This window comes from Myotis yumanensis, unplaced genomic scaffold (genome assembly GCF_028538775.1).
Source record: "Myotis yumanensis isolate MYYU_CA2020_CCGP unplaced genomic scaffold, mMyoYum1.0.hap1 SCAF_2, whole genome shotgun sequence".
Classification (NCBI taxonomy): Eukaryota; Metazoa; Chordata; class Mammalia; order Chiroptera; family Vespertilionidae; genus Myotis; species Myotis yumanensis.
Genome location: NW_027223753.1, coordinates 83,244,030 through 83,271,317, shown reverse-complemented (window position 1 = coordinate 83,271,317; position 27,288 = coordinate 83,244,030). Strand labels below are relative to the sequence as shown.

The 27,288-nt window shown below is 44.1% G+C and overlaps 1 protein-coding gene across 7 annotated transcripts in view; it reads left to right on the top strand.

The window, feature by feature from the left end:
* Positions 1 to 27,288, top strand: part of PHACTR1 (phosphatase and actin regulator 1) — a 523,468-nt gene that overhangs the window by 433,323 nt on the left and 62,857 nt on the right. For 6 of the 7 annotated variants that reach the window (XM_070405716.1, XM_070405717.1, XM_070405718.1 and 3 more), the window contains 2 exons: positions 12,858 to 13,025; positions 15,233 to 15,439. In XM_070405716.1, the coding sequence (XP_070261817.1) occupies positions 12,858 to 13,025; positions 15,233 to 15,439 (375 nt within the window). The remainder of the gene's footprint in view (positions 1 to 12,857; positions 13,026 to 15,232; positions 15,440 to 27,288) is intronic. The other variant, XM_070405720.1, reaches the window with a different exon arrangement.

The following is a 27,288-nucleotide window of genomic DNA, read 5'->3' as shown; positions in this document are numbered from 1 at the left end:
GGGCCCAGTTGCGTTTTTTTATATCAAAATGTCCAGGAATAGCAAAAGGGTAAACCCTCTTTCAGCTACAAACCTTAAAGCCAGAGCTGTTATTTGGAAATAATGGTCATATCCATCAAATTTACATCACAGATGTTGTAAGAACCTATGAGCTTGGTGTGAATTTGATGAGGAGGCTTAACTGTACCCAAGAGAGATGAAAGAAACACCTTTGGGAGACAGACACTACAATTTGACACGGGGAGATATTTGTGGCTGGAGATGCGGTGAGAATCCCCGTGAGCAGTGGTTGGTTGACCAGGGTCCAGTAGAAGACAGCAAATGCTGACAAACCAGCAGGAAGAAGCTACAGGGAAATACAACTGAAACAAGCTAGGCACAGGCAATGTCTTGGCCACTTTTGTGCTAGGAAGTCATTGCTGCTCACATATTTAATTTGGCAAAAGCCTCTAAACAAGGGGGAGAAGACTATTAACATCCAAATAGGATTTTAAATCCAGAACAATAGCAACAATTTAAAAAGCAAGTGATTCTCCAAGCACAGAAACCTGTACCATCCTACTACATGTATGAAATCATCCACAGCATCACGAAATCAATTAAATTCTGAGATGTAAATAGTTTACACAGATTTCAAGGTAGGAGGTCCAAAATGATTCTGAGTCATGAAGATGCCTGTATCAGACAGTAAGAAACCTCATAGCTCTTGCAAAACTGCTCCTGCATCTAAGCTGGTCAGAAAATTCCAAAGACTCCTGGCTGCAAATAGAGATAAAAGATAAACTGGAAGATTCACTAACTTGTGGATTCTGAAAGTATAGGTTCCCTGATCTTACAGAATCCTGCAGTGTCTGCCTTAAATCCCAGTGGTGCACAGATATCTCTCTCTCTATCTCTCTCTCTCTCTCTCTCACACACACACACACACACACACAGAATGACTTTTCCTCACTGGGAAAGAAAATGCACCAGAAGAGTGAAAAAAGTCATATTTGTTTTTGCAACTAAAACTTTAAATTTGTCTTTTTAAGTGCTTGAGAGTCAAATACATTAATTAGCAAATAAGCAATATCTAATAGAAAAGTATTGCTTTCTATGTATGTTTAAAATACTACAAAATAATATCTGTAGCATCATTTAGTTTAATCACATCAACTCCCAGAACTCAGGAGAAATGAAGAAAATATCCTCAGTGAAAGTCAACAAATACCAGGGAGCCATTTCCAACTTCTAGGTTGAAAGCTCTTTAATCATTTAATAAAATCCTTAAATAACTTATTTCTTAGCTAACTCTTGCTTGGTACATCATCTCACTGGCTATGAGAACTGCTAGTGGCTTTAATTGCAAACATTTGAAATGTTACTGGGATTAGCAGAAGCTTTTAGTCACGTGCCACTTAATGACCGTTAGTCAACAATGGACCACATTGTATACGTCTCTCCCACGCTGCCTTTCCTCCTCCTGTAGAGCAGCGCAGTGTATATATCCGTCTTGCTCCTTCTCCAGAGCAGTGAGGAATCAATTCAGTGACTGCTGCCCACTACCTGGAGCCCTGGGCAAAGGTGTTGAGGAAACAGCACTCACAGCCGGCCCAGCGGGCACTGAGCACTCCATTACCGAGACCATGGCCATGGCTTTGCTGTTGGTCTCAATACAGCCATGAGTCACATAACTGACATTTCTGTCCACGAGGGACCACACACACAGCAGTGGTTTCATAAGATTCTAATGGATGCCCTAACCGGTTTGGCTCAGCGGATAAAGCATCGGCCTGCGGACTCAAGGGTCCCAGGTTCGATTCCGGTCAAGGGCATGTACCTTAGTTGCGGGCACATCCCCAGTGGGGGGCATGCCGGAGGCAGCTGATCGATGTTTCTCTCTCATCGATGTTTCTAACTCTCTATCCCTCTCCCTTCCTCTCTGTAAAGAATCACTTAAAATACAGTGGAGCCTTGACTTACAAGTTTAATTCGTTCCAAGACCGAGCTCATTAAGGAGCTCATTAAGGAGCTCGTTAACTCAAATTACTCTATCAACTCAATGCAAAAAATCGGCAGAGACAGCTGGTATCTCAAAAAACTCGTTAGTCGGGACACTCGTAAGTCAAGGCCACACTGTATATTTAAAAAAGAAAAGATTCTAATGGAGCTGGAAATTTCCTATTGCCTAGTGACGTCGGAGCTTAACGCATCACTCACATGTCTGGTGATGCAGGTAAGCACACCTACTGTTGCCAGCAGTGTAGAGTGCAGCACATGCAGCTATGTACAGTCCATACTACTTGGTAATGATAATAAACGAGTATGTTACTGCTTTATGTATTTACTATACTATGCCTTTTATTAGTATTTTAGTGTGTACTCTTTCTAATTATAAAAAGAAAGTTTGCTGTAAAACAGTATGTCGTGTTATGTGGGCAGCAGCCTCATACTTCTCGTGTGTACCATGTTTCTTGATTGCATCATTATCTCTTGTGCTTGGTTTGATCTTGTGTTGTTTTATAAGTTTAGTGTAACCTAAGTGTGCAGTGTTTATGAAGTCTACAGCTACAGTAATGTCCTAGGCCTTCCCATTCACTCACCACTCACTCACAGACTCATCCAGAGCAACTTCCAGTCCTGCCAGCTCCATTCATAAGTGTCCCATACAGGTGTACTATCTTTTTATCTTAGCCAGTGTTTCTCAACCTTCCTAATGCCGCGACCCTTTAATACAGTTCCTCATGTTGTGGTGACCCCCAACCATAAAATTATTTTCGTTTCTACTTCATAACTGTAATTTTGCTACTGTTATGAATCATAATGTAAATATCTGATATGCAGGATGTATTTTCATTGTTCACGACCCACAGGTTGAGAACCGCTGTGAGGCCATATTTTTACTGCACCTTTTCTATGTTTAGATACCCAAATACTTGCCATTGTGTTGTAATTGCCTATAATATTCAGTGCAGTAACATGCTATACAGACCTCTAGCCTAGGAGCAATAGGCTATACCACGTAGCCTCTGTGGGTAGTGAGCTGTACCATCTAGGTCTATATTGGGCACTCTGTGATGTTTGAACATCGTTGAAATTGCCCAAGAACACATTTCTCAGAACATGTTGCTGTTGTTAAGGAGGGAATGACTGTATAGTGTTGCTAAAATGACACCTTTGTGAGTTACATTGTTGCAGAAGACCAGAGAAAAACCAAGCGATGCTTTTAGAGAAAAGGAATGACACTGTTTATTTACGCCGGCAGACTCGGGGAATAACTTTCCAAATCTGAGTAAAGTAACATGCAGGGGCTTCTCTTTTATATCTTTCTGGGTCTTTGTCCCGCAAATATGGATTATGCTTCCAGTCCTTTTCACAGGGTTTTCAAGAAGGCCCCCAGGTGTAGGGGGTCTCCAGGCCATATCTGATGGTTTGGCCTGGTGCGAGCATTAATAACCCCCCTCCGGGGCAGTGCACTGTTCACAGTTTTATGGCCTCTGTAGCAGGTTCTACAAGACCAGTTTCTGGGAAAGCGGTAGTGACTTAATTATAGTTTATCAAGAATGTACACTGGGCTTGCTGACATGAATTCAGATTGCTAGCCCCCCAAATATCAAGGTTACATTGGAATTAGCCCTTTTTAGCCTTCTCAAAAGAGCAATGGTAATGCTCAAAGGATGGATATTTTTCCCAAAAAGAAATGCGTCTGTTTCATGGCTCACTGAGATCAGGACCAGCACCACCAGAGGGATCATCCTCTGAAAGGATTCTCGGCTCTGGGCTCCTTGTGAACATGTGCTTTCAGTCAGAGAGCATACCTGGGAACCTAACATGAAAATATGGAATAGGTTGGACAGCACTCGTGTCTCAAAGGGAAAAACAACTAGCAAATGCTCACATTAGGCTCTTCATACACAACTTCACAAAGATAAGTATTTGCTTTAACATAGGTGTGCTTTAATTAACCCTTGAGCAACACGGGTTTGAACTGCACAAGTTTACTCATACATGAATTTTGTTGTTCAATAAATATTGTACATGTATTTTCTCATGATTTTCTTAACATTTTCTCTAGCTCACTTTATTGACAGAATACAGTATATAATAGATATAACATACAAAATAGGTGTCAATCAATCGTTTGTTATTGATAAGGCTTCCAGTCAACAGTAGGCTATTAGTAGTTAAGTTTGGGAGGGAGTCAAAAGTTATACATGGATTTTCAATTGCATGGGGTCAGTGCCCCTAACCCCTGCATTGTTCAAGATGGACTATAGAGCCATTGGTGATCATTAGTATATTAAAATGTGTCTGAATTTTCACGTGTGCATGTGTACATTCTGCACATGTGCTTTACCGACAAAGATGCAGTCAGACTAACACTTCTAATGTTTTCAGCCCCAAATTGTCACATGACACTTCAGTTACACAATTTATTTACAATGGGAGCACCATCTAATCTAATAAAAGAGAAACATGCAAATTGACCACACCTCCACTACACCCACAAGCCACGCCCACCAGCCAATCAAGAACAAATATGCAAATTAACCCAACTAAGATGGCTCAGCCACAGAACTGGAGTGAGCAGGAGGCTTGGGTTGCCCCTGGCGATGGAGGAAGCCAAGCTACCCGCCTGCCCTGCCGGCCCTGAGCTCCGCTCAAGGCTACAAAGTTTCAATTATAGAAGATAAATAAATCCCAGATACCTGCTTCTAGCCTGTGGCCATGGCCAGCCTGAAAATGGCCCTCAGCCCCTCACCCAGGCTGGCCAAATCCCCATGGGGTGAGGGTCCCCACTGGGAGGCTTGACCAGCCTGCAAACAGCCATCAGCCCCTCACCCAGGCTGGCCAGGCACTCCAGTGGGGACCCCCACCCTGAAGGGGGTGTGGCCAGCCTGAAAATGGCCCTCAGAGCCTCACCCAGGCTGGCCAGGCACCCCAGCTGGACCCCCACCCTGATCCGGGACACCCTTCAGGGCAAACCAGCCGGCCCCCACCTGTGCACCAGGCCTCTATCCTATATAATAAAAGGGTAATATGCAAATTGACCCTAACAGCAGAACGACTGGGAATGACTGGTCACTATGACACACACTTACCACCAGGGGGCAGATGCTCAAGGCAGTAGCTGCCCCCTGGTGGTCAGTGCGCTCCCACAGGGGGAGCTCTGCTCAGCCACAAGCGAGGCAGACAGCTGCCAGCACAGCAGTGATGGCAGGAGCCTCTCCCACCTCCTCAGTAGCGCTAAGGATGTCCGACTGCAGCTTAGGCCTGCTCCCCGCTGGCATGTGGACATCCCCTGAGGGTTCCCGGGCTGCCAGAGGGATGTTTGACTGCCAGTTTGGGCCCGATCCCCCAGGGAGTGGGCCTAAGCCAGCAGGTGGACATCCCCCAAGGGGTCCCAGACTGCGAGAGGGCACAAGCCATGCCGAGGGACCCCCCTCCCCCGGGTGCACAAATTTTTGTGCACCAGGCCTCTAGTCCTATATAATAAAAGGGTAATATGCAAATTGACCCTCATGGCAGAACGACCAGAACAACCGCTGGACCAGTCACTATGAGGCGCATTGACCACCTCTTGGTCCCTTCCCTTGGCCAGCAGGCTCCAATCACCCGATGGTGAACAGGGAACCGGGTGTGGGTGGTGGCAGGGGGCAGGGCCGGCTGCAGGCAGCTGGGGAAGATGGCCCTGATCACAGGCCAGGCCTAGGGACCATACCCATCCACGAATTTTGTGTGCCGGGCCTCTAGTAATTTCATGATGTCATTTATTCTTCTTCTCTGCAAGTACTAACACTAACAGGATTTGAGTTTTAACTGTGACAACTGTGTCTTAATTATAAAGAATTGCTATGTTGTTCTTTTACCATACTTAAGTAACAAAAAATTAAAAATAAGTCATTTTAAATAAGCTCACACACACTCCTATCACTTAATAGCTCAGCACCTGCCAGCTATGCTTTGATCTACACAAGTTACTTAAACCATTGAGTGTTCAGTTTCCTTTATACAATGAGGATAATTTGAGTACCAACTTCATTGTGTTGTTATAAATATATGTATGTGTGAGTATATAGATTTATATATATATATATGTATATATATATATATATATATATATATATGTGACAGATATATATAATATATAACAATACATATATATAATGAGCAAAAAAGCCTGGCACATGATAAATTCCAAAAATATTGTTTTAGGTGTTGCTATTGCTACTATTATACATAAAATGTCCAGCATAGTGCTTGACACTGAAGACGCTTTAAGTGCTCCAAAAATGTTTCCTCCCATCCCGTCCACCTCTTCGCTCCTCCTTGCCCCTGTCTTTCTACCTTGTGTAGAAGCCTTTCATGTAGCACACAAGTCACTAGCTCTAGACTAAAACTTTACTTACCAGTTTTTTTAATAAAAATATAAAACTTTAGCCCTAACCGGTTTGGCTCAATGGATAGAGCATCAGCCTGCAGACTAAAAGGTCGCAGGTTCAATTCTGGTCAAGGACATGTACCTTGGTTGGGGGCATATCCCCAGTAGGAGGTGTGTAGGAGGCAGCTGATGGATGTTTCTCTCTCATCAATGTTTCTAACTCTCTATCCCTTGCCCTTCCTCTCTGTAATATAAAAATCAATAATATATATATATATATATATATATATATATATATATATGACTTCATTTAGCTAACAATAAACCTAAAATCCATCAATGTACTTCCTGGTTCTTGATGTACTATGCCCAGACAGAGTATGTCATACAATAAAAAGAAAACCGAGGTGAAAAATGATTTGCTATTTTAGCTTATCAGTTATCAGGGTTATTTGCAAGTAATTGGAGAAAAGGAGCTTATTCTATATCTTCCCACTGTCATGCAGATAATGCTTTGATCTGGAAGGAAGTTGGGCCTCAACTAACACAGTCCCTTCCTTTTCAAGGGACAGAAACTGATGTCCCAGGAGTTAAGTGACGTGTTGCAAGCTTGTGAGGACAAAAACAAGAAGACAGCTCTCCAGAGCTCAAGGTCTGGCTTTGTGCACTCCACCTGCTGCACCTGTTCCCGCCCAGCTCTCCTGAGAATGAGTCAGGGTGCTCACCAGCACCTCTGTTTGCTGGGCTGCAGGCCTCCCAGGGAGCATGGTCTATAACCGCACCCTTCCCATGTCTATCAGTGCCCCCTTCCATGTCTCTTTGCCTGAGGTGGGAGGGCATTCTCTTCCCTTGAGTTCCCAGACTGTTAAGGACTTGAGTGGCCCAACATTAGCACTCTTCTTCCTTCTGAGTTTCTGAACCATTTTAGAGGTGAGACAAGTGGGAGATCAAAGTGTAGGGAGACGGCACCTTTATTACTGATAAAGGCTGGTCTGGAGGAGGACATGGATGGGCCTGACAATTCTCTGTTCAACCCCCCACCCCCCAGCCTAGATCTCAGGGTCAGCCCAAGAGGGCAAGGCTGCCTCCTGAGTCACCACCAGCCCAGGTGGCAGGGAGGAGTGCCGAGCACACCCCAGTGCTCACATTGGGGCTCTCTCCACCCAGTGGGGAAACAGGGGCCAGCAGTGAGGTACCTGGAGGGGGTAGGGAGCTACGCAAAAATAAGGAGGGCTTAGGAAAACGCCTCCTCAAGAAACCAAAGGAGTGAGGAGAAGTTTTCCCCTAACAAAAGCTATTCTTTTTTCATTTCACTTAACAAAGCAGCATGCAGATTTCATGTTATTTTTTATGAACAAGCATTTTTACAGAAAAAAAATAATAATCATTAAACCCTACTTATATTTTGCCAGATTTACTTCAGAACTTTGCCAACCTGCATGCACACTTCATTTTGATGTTTTTATAATCACTGTGTACATATTGTTCTCCACTCCTGCTTTTGTACTTGACATTATTTCAAGCACATTCTTATGTATCTGCGTCACCCACACGGGCATTTCATTGCATTTGTTTCATTCCAAGCAAGGCTATCCATTTGGCAAGTGGCACGGGGACTTGGTTTTTATTTATTTGTACAAATACTCTTCATACTTGGAGTAATTCTTCTTTTATTAGCTGTGTTGAGCTCATGTTTCCCTGTTATTCTGGGCTCCTTTTTATTTGGTTTATAGCATTCTATTTTGCAAATTAAAAACCAAAAAGTTTTATGAGTAAGTCAAAACTATCCATTTTGCTTTTCTTTTCCACAACCTGAAAAATAAATATGTATATGTGAACACACATTTATTTATATTGCTTATTCTAACTTTTAAATCTTTTTAGTTTTTTATCTTTGAGAAATTTATTGCAGTAATGGCTCAATACGCAGACATAAAGCAGTTCTTTTTTTAAGTTAAATTCTTTATTGTTTAAAGTATTACATAAGTCTCCTTTTTCCCCCATTGACCTCTCCCCAGCCGCTCCCACCCCCTAGCACATGCCCTCATAAAGCAAGTTTTTATAGTCACATTTAACTATTATTTATTAAGTAAGGAGTTATTATCCAACTAGAAATACATTTTTAAACATAAGTTTTTTTTATATAAACCATAAAGCATATCCTAAAATATCAGATTCAGTGGTGAACTTAAGTTTATACTATAGTACTTTTGTTTTTCAAAATTAAAATTAATACTTTTTATCTTAAGCTGCAAAGTATCATAAACCCTGAGCCCACTCAGGAAAGTCCATCTTTCATATCATTTTTTAAAAGTAGAAACTGTTTTTACATAGGTGTCCACAAGAACCTGAAAGAATTCTAGTTGCTCATTGGTTTTTATGGTGGCATTCACCTATTTTATTTAAAAAAAAAGAACTTTAGTTACCTTAAGGTTTGAGAAAATTTAATTGATCAGAAATTGATGTCAATCACCCTAAAACTAGAAAGTATTCCTAAAGCAAAATAAATAACAATAGCAAAACAGTAATTTTTAAAAACCACTTGGAATGTAGTCACAATTCCCAAGCAAACAAGCAAACAAAAATTCAAATTATTCTTTTAGACCAATCTTCTAGAATACAACTTTTGCATAAATTGTACTTTTAGAATATTTTAAAAATTCAATGCAAGACAAGTTCTACCTCTCATATGTGATCTTCATGTAGCCTGAGCATATGTCTTCTATCTTCTTTCACCTCTCTTTTTTTTCAGCCACTTCTCAGGACTTCTCAGTCTGGCTACATTTCCCCGGCTCACCCCAGCTGGCTCACACTAATTCTCTCTGTGCCTGCTTTTCTGCATTTCTTCACCACATCTTGCCCCCCTCTCTCCCCCAAGCCATGTCTGATTTCTCCTGAGCATTTGGCACAATGCCTCCTGGCTTATGAGAGGAGAGGCAGGGCAGGGTGTGGTGAAGCCCAGAGCTTTGGAGGAAGCAGGCTGGTCTGTAGTTTCTATAAATCATAACGTGTATCCTAAGGAGCTCATAGAGAGCGTCTGCCTTTCTCACAAGGTCGTTGTGAGGGTTGGCAGTTTCTGGTGTGTGATGCATGTTGTTAATTATAAGCTCGCAACAGGAGTTTATCAATTGAGTTAATTCACTCTCACCTTTCCCTTCATTGTCCTCGATTTGGTATTACCAACATCTTCATTCGTTACGCCGCACAAGAAGAGGAAAGTCGGTCTGGCACAGCATCATGGCCAGTTCTGTATCTTAGATCCACGTCACCATGCTCCTCTCTCCCCTCTGTGATCTGATTTCCTTGTTAGATATGTCAGCATCTGACACACTTTACACCTCCACTCTACCCTACTGCTCTCTCCAGTCCCAATGGTCTTCAAGTTCATCAAACTTGGAACCACCAAGCCTTAGGAATTCCCCGCTGGTTCCTTGCCTAGAAGATGAATATATGAGGTCCATTACATTAATGTTTCTACTTTGTGTATGTTCAAAAATGCCATAATAAGAATGTTAAATAACAGTTACTTATCAATGATAGCATCATTCTATGCCCATGTTATATGAACCCAAATAAAATGTTTGTCACTTCTGTCACTACCAATCTTGGTCATAAATGATATTGACAATGAATTTTTGTACATATTGAATGGTTCTAATTATTTCTACTAGATGTGTATACATATGTAGTATATATATAAATACATACATGCATACATACATACATAGATAAAACATGATTATTAACGTTAATGTTGAAGAAATGACCAAAAGCTAAGAAATTAGTGTGATCTGGACATTGCTATTGTGTAAATAAAAAGAAAAATAAACCTCTAGAAAGACAATTTCAGAAGATCCAGGTATGTGTCACTAGACATTAAATTATTGATACACATAAATTTCATTTATTGGAATCTCTTTTAAAGGGGGGAATTCTAATGGCAGGAGAGATTTTATATAAGAAGATGGTCAATAGAACTTCCTTTTTTCATAATAGCATAAAACATTTGAAATCCCTTTGTGACCAACCATAGGGAGATAGCTGGATAAACATCAGTATATTCATTGTACCTAATAATAGACAAACATGTAAATTGACTATCCCTCCGCTACGCTCACCAGCCAATCAGGAAAGTATGCAAATTAACCCAACAAAGATGGCGGATAATTTGCATATGTAGGCACGAAGCGGCAGAGCGAAGACTGAAGGCTCTGACCAGAGCCGAGAAGACTGAAGGCTCTGCCCGGAGCGAAGGCCTGGGTCCCAGGTGCCGGAGGAAAACCGGTGCCGGCAGCCAGGGGAAGGGAAGGCCTATTGCACGAATCTCTTCGTGCAACAGGCCTCTAGTCTAATATAATTATTAAGATGGTAATTCTGCAAATTGTAATGCTATAATAGTAAAGAAAGACAAAATTTGATTCATAGTAAGAATATAACTGAAAAATATGTACTGAAAAAGAAAAATTGTATCTGTTAGGGTGGCAGTATGATCAGTGTCTTATTTCTTCTTTTTTCTCCTATTTTCATTTTTTTCAATGGAAATGTATATGTAGACATTATGACAGTGGAATTCCCAAGGTTGTTTCTTCTCTAAAGTGGCATGGGCCTTGTGACTTAGCAAAGGTACTTTTAGTTCATAGGGAGCTAAATTTTTTGAGGGGTAAATAGACGCAAGAGGAATGAGTGATATTGCTACTCTGTTACTAACAAAGCCTTTGGCATTAAGCCTGGGTGAAACCAAGGCTCACAGAGTAATCCAACCGCAGTTGTATCTTTCTCCCCAGAGTTGCTTCTGTGGCATTTCTAACTGTTAAAATGTGCACCAGAAAAAAAAAAATGTGCACCAATCACCCCACTGCGTCTTTGCCCCAAAGAAGCAGAACTTGGCAACAGGGCTGAAACCCCTTCTCCATTGATTGTCTTATCCAGGACTTTTATTACACTTGGAACATCAAAAATCAAAGTGGTTTCCAAGAGATGTATTAAACTGAATGGTAGCTGTGTCATTATTTCACCAACTGGGAACTTGAAGCAGAGCTACTTCCCACGGCGTCGGTTTGAGCATGCGAAATTAAAGCATGTTAAGAGGAATGGTACCATACATGATGGGATGTTGTGTAGGGACCCTCATAATGCAGCCCTTCCCACCCTACAGACCCTCGTTCAGCAGTGTCCTCTCCATGGCGTTAGCCTTGGGTCTGCACTGCTCGTATTAGTGAGGAGGAGTAATCATCTTGCTAATCAGTTATAATAACGACTGACTGCTACCATTTGGGGCAATAAAAAGGCTAAATGAGAAAAGGAAGAAAACAGACGCACAACACTCTTTTCCAGTACCATGCTTTATGTTGTCTGTTTCGGGTGATTTTTTTGCTCTCCGTTATGTTTTCTCTATGTTTATAGGACATTCAGGTTAAAAATCCTACGTCCTTGAGCCATACATTAGCTAAAGCCAGCTCATGTGTAGGTCACTCTGTTGAACATATATGTCATAGATAATTGGGGGGGGGGAGGGGGCTGGCAGAGGGTCCTTTGTCGCCATATATCATTGTGGATCAAGTTACAGCCTTGGGAAGGGCAGCGCAAAAGGATTGTGTTTCCCCATTTAACCTCGGAGTCATTCCACTGTTTCATTTCTACAAGTGAGTCATCTTGCTTGCAGTTGTAAGCCAGGTAATTGCTTTGCTCGTTTCTGTGTTCTGACCAAGCATCACGTAAGAGTCTTCCATCTGGGCATTTGCTCATTTTACTAGAACAGCCTTCAGTCCCCTTTAAAATTTTATTTTATTTCAGTGTCTAGTTATGGAGGATTCCCCTGAGCTAGGATGAAATCATACTGTAGGGTTGGGGGAGGTTGATTTGACACATGGCCACTGTGCAGGAGCCTTTGATCCTCCCCATGGTGTTAACTGGCTGCCCCTTGCTTTGCTGAGCTGTAAGCCAGATCAGAGTCTGCCCGCCCACAGGACCAGAGAGCACTGGTGAGCTCCGGAGAATTCATGCACTTCCCGCATTCTGGCTGCTGTGGCCTTTCAGAGGGAATTTGGGCAGACGCAGCGAGAAGACAGGATGACTTTTTTCCTAGGCGGGAGTACCAAGCTCCTGGCACTTGTTGCGTGATATGGAGCCCTTTATTCCCTGAAGTAGGAATTCCTAACCCTGGTTTTCCAGTCTCTGAGGTCTGCTCATTTTTTTCTAAGTTTCCAAGATTATGAAGAAAACTCAATTTTTATTCACTTTCATTAAAAAAAAATAAAGAGACAAAATATGGTGGATTGTGGTTAGAAAGATGGAGAGAAAAGAAGCAACTGACTAAAGATCATTGGAAACTCTTGGGCTGGTGGTTAGATGGCACATCTCTAAAAATAAAGTAAGTGTCTTAAAAGCAAAAGAACAAGTGCAGATGTTGATAAAGATGGAGACTCAGTTAGCAGGGCCTGGATGTCACCCTTCGCGGAGGCAGGCGTTGTCTAACGGCACTTCCTCTCCCTCGCAGATGGGGAGCTCTCCATATCCAATGAGGAGGACTCCCTGGAAAACGGACAGTCCCTGAGCGCCAGCCAGCTGTCTCTGCCCGCCCTGTCCGAAATGGAGCCGGTCCCGATGCCCAGAGATCCCTGCTCATACGAGGTGCTCCAACCTTCAGACATCATGGATGGGACAGGTAATGGCCCTGGGAGAGTTCACCACAGGCCCCAGCAGGGGGCATTAAGGCTCTTTGGCCTGACTGGACTTGGGCTTTATTGTCCACCACCCCAAGCGTTAGAATCCTAGAAATAGGGATACAACTGACCACCCAGTACATACTGAGTATAAAAATTGGGAAGATATTCAGTTATTATTCTAGATTTTAAAAATATTTTTATACCTTTAATATCTTTAAAGTGACATACCTGTTTTTGTACTATTGATTATGTAAAATGTCATTGTTTTGTTTCCTAACACTCATTTCTGTTAAGATCAAGCTAAAGAACCCTGCACTTCTCTCTGGTTCCCATCTAACTCACCTGTCTGCTTGCCCTGGCATTTCCTTTCATCCTAGCCCCAGTGTACCAATTAATGGTTGTATCAATTTAGCAAGTTGTACCAATTTACTGTATACAATCAATGTGTTCATTGGCCGTTACATTGTTTACCATTTGCTGGTTAACTTGTATCCTGTCAACAGATGATTTTGACGCCATCTAACTACTGCTCCCTCTCTGGTCCCAAGCCCTCTGAGTGGCCAATACTCATTCCTTCCTGGGACCCTCCCCAAGCCAGTAAGGATTGGTCCTGTTGTCAGGAGTCACGCCTGGGGGAAGGGACCTCTTGGAAGATCTGGCGTGGGTTAGGGAGGCCACGTCCTTTCCCCACAACAGATGCACAGTCTCCTCAGCAGAGTGCAGGTGGGAGGATGGCAGAGATGGTGTCTCACAGAGTCAGGTCCCGGGCTTCACTTTGGGACCAGGTATGTCCCACGCTGATAATAACAGTGTCCCTTGGGACGGGGGAGCATTGAGCACTCAGGGGGGTTATTGCCAGGGCTTGGGTGCTGCAGGGAACACTGCTACCCAGGTCAGAGAGGAAGAAGGCACAGAGAGGAATCACTTCTGGGCATTCTTACTGTAGCAGTGATGGGAGGAAGGAGTACAGGCAGCTGAGTTGCATCTCCCGTCCTGCAAGCTGGGGCGATTTTCCCAGCTGAAGCAGTGAATTGTGTTTTTATTCACCCTTCCCTGTAACATTGATCAGATGGCTTTGATGGGCATGGTGAGGTCTGACATCCAGTGGAGCCACAGTTTCAGACTGTCATCTGCCAGGAGGCCTATGCCTCTGCCCAAGACAGCTCCTCACTGGAGCCAGTTGGGGAAAAGGAAGAATCGGGCCCAGTGCAGAGCAAAGAGAAATGGGGCGAGCACATGCCAGTTCGGCTCAGTGGATGGAGCATTGGCCTGCAGACCAAAGGGTCCCAGGTTCAATTCTGGCCAAGGGCACCTACCTTGGTTGCAGGCTCCTCCCCGGCCCGGGCCCTGGTGCGGCTCATGCAGGAAGCAACCAATCAATGTGTTTCTCTGCCTTTCCCTCTCTTCTCTCTTCCACTCTCCCTAAAAAAATATCCTTAGGTGAGGATTAACCAAAAAAAGTGTGTGGGGGGGGGGGGGGAGAAATGGGGCAAATCAAAACAAGAAAACCATAATTCAGGCCAGTAAGAGGAAAGAGGGAGGGAAAAGACAAAATGGTATTGAGGAGCATCCTTCACCTAGTTGAGGTTTTTAGGAGCTACAGGGACAGGGAGGTGCCTGTAGAAGGCAGGGCGCCCACCAGCTCAGGGGGCTCCAGAGCAGCTGCCCCACATGTGTAGGCCGCCCCCCTGGTTCAAACTGTAGGCTGTCTTCATTTCCTGGTGTCCCAGACCTGGGAGCAAGGACGAGACCCAGCGGGCAAAAACAAGAACCCCCTCTCTCTCCCTGCCTAGCACAGGGCAGCAGGCCCCAAGGGAGGTGCTGGTGTTTGGTGGTGGTTCGGGTCAGAGGAGGCACTTCGTTCCAGACGCATTACCCTGCCGTCTGTGGGCCGTCACATTCTAGAGCACCCACAGAGTCAGCATTATAACCGCCGAGGTGGACGTGACAACGTTTTGAGAAAATGCCTTCTTCCTTTTTCTCCCTCTTGATCCTTTCCCCTCTCCCTTTCCTGCCTCTGCCTCTGCCTCCCCACTGTGCCCGAAGAGGGGTTTCCAGCGTCCTCTCTAGCTCCCCACGCTCTCGGGGCCGCCTGGAGGAGCCGGAGCGCTGCCTGTGGCTGCCCCGCCCCTGTCCTGTGTGCTCGCCAGCCCCACGCACTGCATCTGTGTAATGTCTCCTGTGTGTCCTGTGGTTGTCCCCTCAGTGTCTGAAGAGAGTCCCTCTGCCAGTGAGTCTGGAGTCCTCCTGTCCCAAGATCCTTCAGCCAAACCAGTCCTGCTACTGCCCCCCAAAAAACCTGCTGCTTTCTCTGGAGACCATGAGGAGACCCCAGTGAAGCAGCTGTCCCTCCTCAAGCAGCCCCCCGCCCTGCCTCCCAAACCCACAGCCAGGATTGCCAACCACTTGACAGGTGAGTGAAGACGTCTCTGGGAGCACCGCCCCCCCTTCCCTTCAAGGGAAACCTCTGCTCTTCCTTTTCACCTGAAGCCCGTGCACCGCCTCGGGGAGGCCGCTCTGTGGGACTGTGGGACGTGTGGGTGTTTCCGTGTGTGTCTTGGTACACTACACGCAGTCATGCCTGGGTTTGTGTCTTTGTGTCAAGAAATATTCGATATACACCTACAAGTCATGTGCCAAGAGCCTTCAGTCATGTGTATCTGTAAACGTGTACATCCATGTGAGTAATTCAAGACCACTTGCCCATCTAGGTGAGCTAGGTTCCATGTCAAAGTCTTTGCAAAGTTAAAGAGTAGCACCTTGTTCCCTTCATAATGAGTTTGCCAAAACTTTAAATTTTTGTCTTTAAATTATTGATGTGAAGGCCAGCATATTTCTTTTATTAAAATTTATATCTGTGCTGTTCTCTTAAAAATAGAAAAAAATAAATAAGCACCAGCTAAGTGGTTTGACCTATGAACCAGGAGGTCAGGGTTCGGTTCCAGGTTGCCCGGAATCCATGCCCAGTAGGGGGCTTGCAGGAAGGAGGCAGCTGATCAATGATTCTCTCTCATTATTGATGTTTCTATCTCTTTCTCCTTTCCTCTGAAATCAATAAAAAAAACTTTTTTTAATTTTTAAAAAGCAAAGACAATATCTGTAAAGTATTGTGAGAAATACTTTTAAAAGAAGAGTAAGCTTAGGAATGTTGTTCTAGAATGATTCTTGTATTTTCATTTTTAAATTGTTGCTTAACTGATGTGCCCACGGTATTAAATCAGCTGTCCAGTAAATTGCCCTTCCCTGAACATTAGCACGTGAATCGGATACCCCTGGGATTCGAGCCTGTGGTGTATCAGAGACTAAAGATTTCAGAGGGTTGTTCTCCAACCTTGATAGTAATCCCACCTGATGCTGATCAACTGCCTTTTTACAGTGTCTTTGGTATTCTTATTGTTTCTATTTATCTCCGTAGATTTTTGTAAGATGGAATGGGGATAGAGGTTGGGAAGAATAGACACTTATTTTATAATAGAAAATTGAGGTTCAAGAAAATAAGTGCCGTTTTCCAGGGTGGGCAAGAATTCTGCTGTAGAGCCACGATTAGACCCTGTGTTACCCGACACCTAGTTCAGTGAATGTTGTTCCAGGATCGTGGGATTCTCTCATGCGGTGCTGGGTTTTATTAGAGTCCAACCTAAACATGGAGCTGTGTCAAACTACTCCATCAACGTATGCATCTATCCCTGCAGATGTTTGTGGTTTAAAAGGGCAAATTTCCATGTATACCATTCAATTCATTAATAACACTTTCGTTCAGTGCCCCAAAGTTTAAACGCATAGAAAACCACAAGGAGAAAATGCTCGCAGAAGAGAGCCTCCTTCCAAGAGAGCACCCCGTCCATCTACCTATCATATCTATCTATCTATCTATCTATCTATCTATCTATTTATCTATCATCTATCTATCATCTACCTATCATATCTATCTATGATCTATCATCTATCATCTGTCTATCTATGATCTATCTATCTTATCTATTATCTATCTATGATCTATCTTATCTATTATCTATTTATGATCTATCATATATATCTATGATCTATCTATGATCTATCTATGATCTATCTATCTATCTATCTATGATCTATCATATCTATCTATGATCTATCTATCTATCATCTATCTGTCTATCTAAAATACTGCTGTACAGTCTTCTATCACTGCTCTGTGCACTCAGTGATATACCGTGAACTGATTCCCATGTTAGTGAAGATGCACATGATTTTCTTGGCTGCTTGGTCTTGGTCAGGATTTACTTGATTGCCCTCTTATGGGCTTTCCATCTTCTCCTTGTGAAAAGCACAATGGCAAACATCCTCAACATCATGTTTTTCTTTATAAGCATGTTTGAGTCTTCCCTAATTTATTTCTAAAATTAGAATTGCTTGGTTATATATACAGTGGATTCTTGAACAATGCATGGGTGTGGGGTGCTGGCCCCCCATTCAGTTGAGAATCCACATTTAACTTTTAACTCCCTAAAAACTTAAGCTGCCCCTCTGTCTCTGGGGGTCTTGATTCCAGGACCCCTGCAGATACAAAATTCCGAGGATGCTGAAGTCCTCTAACTTTGAACAGTGCGTGCAGTCAGCCCTCTGTGTCCACAGACTCCCAACTGTAAATAAAAAATTATTTATTGAAAATATCTGCATATAATGGAGCCACGCAGTTCAAACCTCTGTTGTCCAAGGGTCAAATATATATTTTTAAAAATAGGTTGGCAAAATCACTACCGTCAAGAGTGATCCTTGTAGTTCAGTGCATGCCATCTGATGAAAGGTTACTGGACAAGGCTGAGGCTTGAGCTGACCTTTGGAGCATGAAGGGCATCTATAGAGAATGAGGGAAGAGTATTCCAGGAAAGAAGACCCTGGATAAAGACTCAGAGGGGCCAACATCCGGGTCAGTGACCAGGTGGCTGAGCCAAGGCGGGCCCATCTCGGAATGTATTGAGAGAGGGTTCACTGGGGAAGGCATCCGAGGATTTAGATTGTATGCCTGTAGCAGTGGAAAGCCTGTAGAGGTTTTTGAGCAGGGGAGTGCTATGATTAAAACTAGCCTTTACAAAAGTTTCCTGGGTCACTGTGTAGACTGAACAGAAAGAAGACATGGTGGAAGACCTGACAGAGAAGCCACTGAGGCCAGACCTATGCCTCGTTCTCCAAAATCACTAGTTGAATTAAATCGAACAGCTTGAGCCTAGTTAAGAGGCTCCTCCAGTTGTTGAAATAAGAGTTAACAAGCATCTGGCTGATAGCAGTGGGAAGAGAGAGAACAGAACATTAGATAAGACATTTTAAAGAAGAATTGACAGAATTTCTTAGCCAGCAGCACCCTTTAATTTATCTAATTACTGAGGACACACTCCATTCATGCATAGCTTCAGCTCTGAGCCCTGAACTTGCGTAGCCTGGCATCCTCCGGACTCTTGTCAACTAGCCCGATCTCTCTGGCTTCCCTCGTTCTTTCCCAAGAAGAGTGGACTTTATCTATTACCTGTAAATCTCACCTCCATATCAAATGGATAAAAAAGTCATCCTTACCATAGTGTACTTGGTAGCTTCTTAAATATGACAAAGACAAAACAGGTACAGAAGCCTGAGGGCTATGATCCCGGTGCTGGGCTTTTGGGTTTAAACTCAATTAGACTTGCTTGAATTTCGTAAGTGAGTAATCAGTCATAATGAATCCCCATCACCATGAGGCAGCTACACTAACCCTGTGTTCTGTTACTAATTACCCGAGAGACATCTGGGCCATGTCAGAAGGAATTAATAAACTAAGAATTCTAGAGCTCTAAATTGAGACTTAGGAGTTTCAGCGTGTTCTCAGTGTCTTGTTCCGTTGACAATTTGAAAGGAAACACAAGACAATTTGATAGACACCAAGCCTTAGTGTTAGTGGTGAATTGTCTGATACAATGCTGGCCTGAACTGGGCTACACCCAGGTACACGATCAGGGGGAACGATGCAGAAATATCTCTGCTTTGGTATTTGCTTCCACTTTATCAGGAAATTAACTTGGAGACTGTTTATCATACAAATTGTCTCTGTCCTTGAGCCAGATACAGAGAAGCCCTCCTGCTCTCCCAAACTATTTCTTTGTTCTCCTAGTGCCATCCTTTTCCATCTCATCTTGTCCAGCACCAGCATGCACAGTAGCATGTACTAAAGGTCAGGAATGGCCAGGTACTGCAGTCCCTTCCATTCTGGAAGTGCAGTGCCCAGCAGAGCTGGTTGCATACTGAATATGATCTGAATGAATGATTCTCAAAATGTATCCTTCTTGGAATGATGGCTGACCCTAGAGGAAAAGGGTGGTTGAGACCAAAAACAAAAACAAAAACAAAAACAAAAAAAACACTGTTTTCTTCCTTTCTAAGTCTTCCTCAGTCACCTCTCCAGACATCCTATCTCCAGAAGTCAAATGTTAGACAATGCACAAATAATCCATGCCTTCTGCATAAGGGACTTGCAATTGTGTGCCCCGTGAGTGCCATTTGAATAAAGGATGAACCTACATGGTAGCTGGCCTTTAGTGTGACGTTCACACTTGGGTAGTAACAATGGCAGCTGCCAGATTTTAAAAACTTTACAACATACCATTCAGTCCTGTGAGGTAGGTACGATTATCATTATTCTGTACTTTTCCCAGTGGAGAAAAATGAAAATTTAGAGAATTGAAATGACTTGGTCAGGGTTACATAGGTAGTTGCTGGCAGAGATGGATCTATATTGTTGGACTCCAGAGCCCTAACTTATAACCATTAGTTTATACCATGTCCACCAAGATACCTCTTCTTAAAATAAAATCAAAATCATTTGCATTCTTTATGGTTAATTGTTGGGGGTTTTTTTGTTTCTTTGTTTTTGTTTTGTGTTTTTTAATCTATTTAAGACCAAAACAATGATCCAGTCTTTCAAAAGTATGTTCTGAAGGCACTTAATTATAGAGGAGGACCTGACCACAGTTGGGTCAGGTTTTAAAGAGCATGCTAGAAGGAGACAGTCTATAAGATTCAAGAACGGGGCAGATAACATCGGAGCATTTGGCCACAATTCAGCAAAAAAAAAAAAAAAAAAAAAATGGAAACTGTTGCTGATCCTTAAAAACAAGTCCTCCCATGAATGTGAACCTGCTGAGGGCTTGTTTGCACTATCTTTAGAACCTCAACTACCAGGAAACCTGCTTCATTATCAGAACTAGGTTGATTGCTAGTTTCAACATTACAAACTATTTGCAACTGCAAATTTACCTGACAAATGGCATCCGTGCCCGCTGGTATTTTTCAGCCACAACAGGTGTCTATCCAGTCCTTGTCAAGCCAAAGCCAGTATTCCTGTTTACAGCTGTCTCTAGTTTTGCAGACACGGTCTACAATGGACTGTTCTGCAGTTACATTCCGATATGTAATTTCACTTGGTTTCTCTGTTGTTCTCTGATTCTGTCTGGCCATTGCTTTCCAATCCCCATCCACCGTCCTTGTAATCCTCTTCCTGCCTCCTCTCCAACCCTACAAATCACCTGACTACTTTTGCCTCCCTCCTTGCTTTCCTACCAGTATTCTACCCTGACAGTGGGAGAAAACTGATGGTTAGACCACTGTGATCTTGGACCTCACCTGTGCCTTCAAATGTTAATGACTCCTAACCCAGAAGCCTCATGAAGTGGTTACAGGTTCTCACTCTCTCGATCACTGATCCCTTGAAGGAATGGGAAACTTACCTGAGTTCACTCTTTATATCCATTTCTCCATACTTTCCCAGTCCTCATCTTCTGTCTTCAAGAGGCAGAAACTCTTTTTTCAGTGCATGTACACACTATTGATTAAAACATTTTTAAAAGGGTGCTCTCTGCTTTGACCTCTATGATCAGGGTGAAATTGTAGCAAATATCTTTTTTTTTTTGTAGCGCTGTTAGGTTGGAGATTTAATTCACTTGGCACTTTTTTTAAACCAGTTTTAAGTACAGCCCAATAATGTTAAGGATAATCACCTTATTGTGCAACAGATTTCCAAAATTTTCTCATCATGCAGAATTAAAAATTTATACCTATCAACCACTCCTCTTTTTCTTTCTTCTCCCTTTAATTCCTGGTAACCAACATTTTAATTCTTGTTTCTATGAATTTGAATACTCCAAGTGCCTCAGATATGTGGAATTGTACAGCATTTGTTCCTTTGTGACTGGCTTACCTATTTCATTCAGCGTAGTGTCCTTGAGGTTCACCCAGGTCGCAGGTGCTGGCACTCCCCTCCTCTGTGAGGCTGAATGGAAGCCACATTCCAAGTGCCCACCGTGTGCGAGGTGCTCTGCCAGCCCTGATGTCATTCACAGAAAGTGTTCCCCCATCAACTGTAGGAGTTGTAGGCAGCTGTAAACTGTAGGAAACAGTTCATATGGAGATGTATAAACGTGGCTGTAAAGAAATTCAAATGGTAAGGGAGCAAATCATTTTTGAAGAATAAAAACAAAAGAGTGTCATAAAAAAGGATGTATTTGGGACAGGCCTTAAAATGAGTACAAATGTGATGGGTAGGGATGGTAGAGGAGGATGCTGTGCAATGAGAAGCAGGGTCCACAGAGACACGTGAGTGTGAGGCATGGTACGTTTAAGAAATAGCACTCTCCTCACTCAGTCTCCCTCGGGGGCAACAGCATTCGTCATTGCTGCAGAAACAAACTAATATCCTGTGTTTTTATATAGGTGATTTATAAATTCCAACAGAATACTTCTCTGTCAGATGTCTGTTCTCATGATTTACAGGGACATCTACAAGTTTAACTCTTTGAGGGCACTTTCCTGATAATGAATATGTGTAATTTTACTTTTTTAAAAAAATCTCAACATAGATGGACCTTGTGAATATTATACTAAGTGAAATAAGTCAGTCAGCAAAAACTAAGAAACATGGTTTCACTCATATGTGGGATATAAAACTGAAGCTTGTGAGCACAGGCAGCAGTGTGGTGGTTGCCAGAGGGAAGGGGGTGGGGAGGAAAGGGGGGTCCTAATATATGGTGACAGGAGAAGAATTGACTTTGAGTGGTGGGCACACGGTGCAATATACAGATCTTATAACATAGAAACTCACTCCTGAAACCTATATGATTATATTGACCAATGTTACCCCAATAAATTTAATATGAATAAATAAATAAACCTATAGTAAAATCTTCTAAAAATTAAAATAAAATAAAAACTAATTTAACTGCTTGCTCTGCAAAGGTAACATGCCCCAGTGACTCTGCCAGCGAGTGACCCCATCCACACTGCCCAGCCCCACTACCTTAGGGAGCATGTTCCCCTCACCTGACATCCCCCTGGTGTTCTTCGGAGGGCTCAGTTCACAAACAGAAATGTTCCTTTGTGGAAAGTGGGTCTGAAACAAAGCCGGTTGCTGGTGCTGGAGCTGCATGTGCCCTAAGAACCTGTCTGGAAGGTGTCAGGACAGATTCCTCACAAACGTCCGACACTTGCTGCAGTCCCCGTGTGCTGACCAGGCTTGGGAGAGCAGGCCGGGTTGGTGGGGACACAACTTCTTTCTTACTCTTGTTTCCCACCATACCACCCCTCTCACCACAAAGGGTCCCTCAATGCAGGTTGCCTTCACAGGCATTTGACCAAGGACTATCACAGAATCCCTAGGCTGGCCTGGAAAAATTGATGGAGCTCCTCTGAGTGTCTTTCTTTTCTTTTTTAATATATTTTTATTGATTTTCGAGAGGAAGAGAGAGGGAGAGAGAGATAGAAACATCAATGATGAGACAAAATTATTGATTGGCTGCCTCCTGCCTGCGCATTCCCTACTGGGGATCGAGCCTGCAACTCAGGCATGTGCCCTGACTGGGAATGGAACCATGATCTCTTGGTTCATAGATTGATGCTCAACCACTGAGCCCTACCAGCCAGGCACTGAGTGCCTCTCTTGCAGCCAGGGGAATCTGAGTGATACTGGACTCTTCTTTAAGTTCTTAGCACACGTCTTATGCCCTTTATGTCTTTGGGGAGAATGTCTGTAGCTATGAAAGGAGACCAGAAGTTCTGACCTGCTGTAACCAGCAAATAACTGGGAAATTCTTACATCTTTTTTCATTAAGACACTAAGTGCTACTATCATTAACAAGTACATCTGATACATCAGCAGTTACAGATGGCTTCTGCAGCAGGTGTTAAGTAAGTGAGAAGAGAGGCTGGGGATGTGATCACTTTGCCCAGACTCATTCTACAGCCCTCTGGCCAGAGAACCGACTGCAGAAGTAATCTGAGGGTTTCATTTTCCTTGTCCAGAGCAGCGTCATGTTTGGAAATACAGGCCCCTTGGGTTTTATGGCTCTTTGACACTCACAGTTTGGGTTTATTTTCCTTGTTCTCTGGAACGGGTTGTTTTTGCTCCTTCCATTCCATCAACAGAGACAGTTTTATGAATACACTGCATCTTGATCAGTCTGGCTGTAGAGGACTCATCCATTTCTAAGTCAGCAAGCAGGGAGCTCTGTGCGCCCCCAGCAGGGCCAGCCACTGTCGTCATTGCAAATGCAAGAGGTAGAGTGAGGCCTCAGACAATTCATAAGTGTCACTCAGCAACTCAGTGAGGGGCTATCAAGGTAAAGGAGGTGTTTTTATCCCTGGATTTTTAGAGGTAAAAAAACCTAAGTCCCAAAAAAGGTTAGCCATCTTTCTCAGCTAGTGAACCCAGGTTTTCTCACCTCCAGATCTGCATTCTTTGCCACTAGCTCTCAGTACCAATGCAGAGCCGCGCATGGACGCACACTGAGACCTGCACGGCCTCGCCTTTTGCCCTTCCCGCAGTTCTCTGTCAAACATGACAGACTGCAATGACGGTCCTTTGCAAGCCTCTTTGCTCCTCTGCTTGATTCACTTTCACCTGGTTTTTCCCTGCTTACCTTCAGGGGTGGGCAAAAGTGGGCTTACGGTTTGAGTACAGGAAATACAGAGTTTTTTCCTTGTATTATTATTTATTCATGATTGTATGATTTTCCATATGAACAAGTGTATACCTACTTTTGCCCTCCCTGTATAACAGAAACACTATACTCGCTGTTGCTTCCTTGGCTTCCATCTTCACATCCCAGCCTGAGAAGCATGAGGCCAGGTGAACTCTCACAGGTGTGGCAAGAACCTTGCTAGGCACACTGTGAATGCCTGTAGTGCTTTGTAATTCACAAAGCATGTCCACATTGTCTTGTCTCACCCTCACAACTACGCTAAGAATTTGGTATCTTGGAAAGAAAAGGTGGGTGGCAGGCAGCACAGCACCAGTCCATTCATCTCACTCTGTGGTTCTGACTACAGGAATGTCAGTGCCTTGCTGAATAGAAGTGAGTATTGGGATATGTTTATTTATTGTCTAACAAATGCATACATTTCACATAAGGCAAAGCCAAAACCAGCAAGGAGGAGGACAGAGGGGTCTAATGCATTGAATCCACACTTAGGAAAAGCTAAACTTCTGATTAAGTATTTGTTGCTTGAGACAAAATTTCATCGTCTGTCCCTCTTAAATGTATGCGCATGTGTAATGAAACAACCAAAAGGAAGATGCAGGCAGGAGAGGGGAAGAGAGGGTCCTCCGAGCCCTAGCTGGTCTTTCCTGGGACAATAAACAACCATCTCCACTAACTTGGTCCCACTGGTCATTTCCTCCTTGCCTGTTTTGATAGAATTCCTGCATACACTTGGCTGTTTCTCCAGTGATGAAGCCAAGTAAGCTTTGCTATGGAAGTATGATAAGTAACGCTGTGGAGCAGGGTGCGCAGGAAGTTAGAGCTTCACAAGATGGACAGAACCCAATGTCATCACTGTGCCTTCCTGGGCAGGCAGCTCCATGCCGCCTCCTGGCTCTGCTTTCTCCTGCCCGAGCATCTGAGCATCTGCCTACCATAGACAGACAGCTGGACCCACAGATGAGGGAATCATGGGTTAAGGGTCTCTGATGTAGAGCTTTAACACTTCCAGACACATTGCATTTGCTAGGTTTGTGCTAAAACGTCAAAGAGCCCCAGGAATGCTTCCTTTAGTAACAGGAACAGGACAAAGGTGGTGAGTTTCTGCTCTCAGCCACTTTGGAATTAGCACCACTGTGTCCTGTGCGTGGGGGGTGGTCAAACAGGATGAGCCTTCGGGGGAGAGCTTGGGGAGCCTTGTGGTTATGATTGATTCACATTTTGGTGTTAGGGGAGCCATCTCATCAGGCCCCTTGGAACCATAGGGCTTTTCTGTGTCACGGCTGTAGAATCAGCAGTTCAGTGTCCGTGCACCCACAGCTGCGTGATCCCAGAGCTGTGATCCATTTTATGCTCATTTCTGCCTCCTAGCCTATCTTCTGCGAAGGTGTGAATTCATCCCTCACAAGAGCATCATGGTTTCAGCTCATTCTGTAAACATGTTTTCAGCCTCTTGCTGTGTGAGCTGGGCACCTGTTCAAGATGCTAAGGATATAATGACAAATTGTTCACGGTCTTTGTTCTCCAGAGGAGCCGGCTATGTAAACAGGAGGCTCAGTTTGGAGTCTTCAGAGCACAGTGACGTTGTCTGTAAAAGTGAGATAATAACAGTGTCCACATCACAGGCTTGTTGTGAGGATAAAATTGGTTAGAAATAAAAAGCATAGAACAACATGGGGCACATAATAGGCCTGGTGTAAGTGCTGGTTCTGATGACATACTGACAATGTCAGCACTGACATCCGCGTGCCCAAGTGGGTCCCGTGGGTGCAGGATGGAAGGAGTGATGTAATGATCACAGAAATTTTTCAGGAGAGGACATTTTTGAGCTGGATCTTGAAGGTAGAGTAGGAATTGACCACGAAGACAGAAGAGAGAAAGTTCCAATTTGAGGGAAAGTGACAAAGGCCCAGGGGTATGGAAATGCCAGGTGATTTAGGGAGCTCAGAGGTTCAGGAGTGAGGGCAGTGCCGGTGGGAACAGGAGTGAGGGCAGTGCCTGTGGGTTCAGGAGTGAGGGCAGTGCCTGTGGGTTCAGGAGTGAGGGCAGTGCCTATGGGTTCAGGAGTGAGGGCAGTGCCTGTAGGAACAGGAGTGAGGGCAGTGCCTGTGGGTTCAGGAGTGAGGGCGATGCCTGTAGGTCAGGGTAAGAACAAGGCCTGATCAAAGGGAAGAGGGCCCATGGGGGCTCACCTTGGTTTCTCTGTGAAATAGAAGAGGTGGCCACTGAGCATGGGGAGCCAGGGAGGATGGCAACCCTCCTGTGAGAATGTGAGGGACAAAGGCCACCTGGTAGGAGTGAGCTGGGGATGGAGACTCAATTTGGGGGTGAGCAAATAAGTGAAATCTAGGGGAGAAAAGCAGTACATGTGGTAAGAAAGGCTGATCAGAAGTAAGATGGGAGAGGCTATTTCCAACTGGAGGAACCGAGCGGACTTCAGGGAGGTGAAGTGTGGACATGAGGAGATGAACTGATCAGGAAGAAGACCGTGGGAGCCTTGAGTGCTCTGTCAAAGCTGAGCTTTAGTCCTAGGTCACTGGCAGGTTTTAAACTGAGGAGCGACATGGTCAGATTTGTGCTCTAGGAATGTCATTTTGGCAGGACTGCGGCGGTCATACTGCCACCCTCGAAGCACACAGATAGTTGGAGAAAAACCTAGGGCCTCAAAGACCAAGAGTTTGAGCCCGGCACTGCTCCCGGCATGAACACCAGGTGTGAAGTGGACTGTACTTGCCCACCTCTCTCCCCCCGCTGCCTCCTGGCCGTGCAGCCTGCAACCAGAACAACTCAGCCTCCCACCCGCTCCCTGTGCTAGATGATGTCCAGGAATGTAGGGTACAAGCAGAAGACTGCAAGGTCATCCTAGAGACGCTATGAGGGCTGGTCTAACCCTAAGTGTCCCCCGATTCAGAGCATCTCTGGGAAGTTTCAGTGCCACTGTCATGGAACCAGGGGGTTGAGTGGGGGCCAGTTTCATTGGGCCCCCGAGTGCCTGTTGGAGCCTTCCTACAGTTTGAACAGCCCACCATGGATGCCATGTGAGTGGGTGGGCCAGGCCAGCCCCCGTGCTCACAGCTCACCCCCATATGGGGCACCAGAGCTCTCTGTGACAGCAGATCCTCCCAGGTATGGAGATCATCCCCAGGTTACAGATGAGGGGATGGAGGGTACATCGTTAAAGTCACCGGTGGAGTGGTATGCTGTTAGTAGACTTGAACCTAGGGCTGACTTCCAGTCTCTTGCCTATTAGAAAGTACCAGCTGAAAGGATATGTTCACATCATGATGGC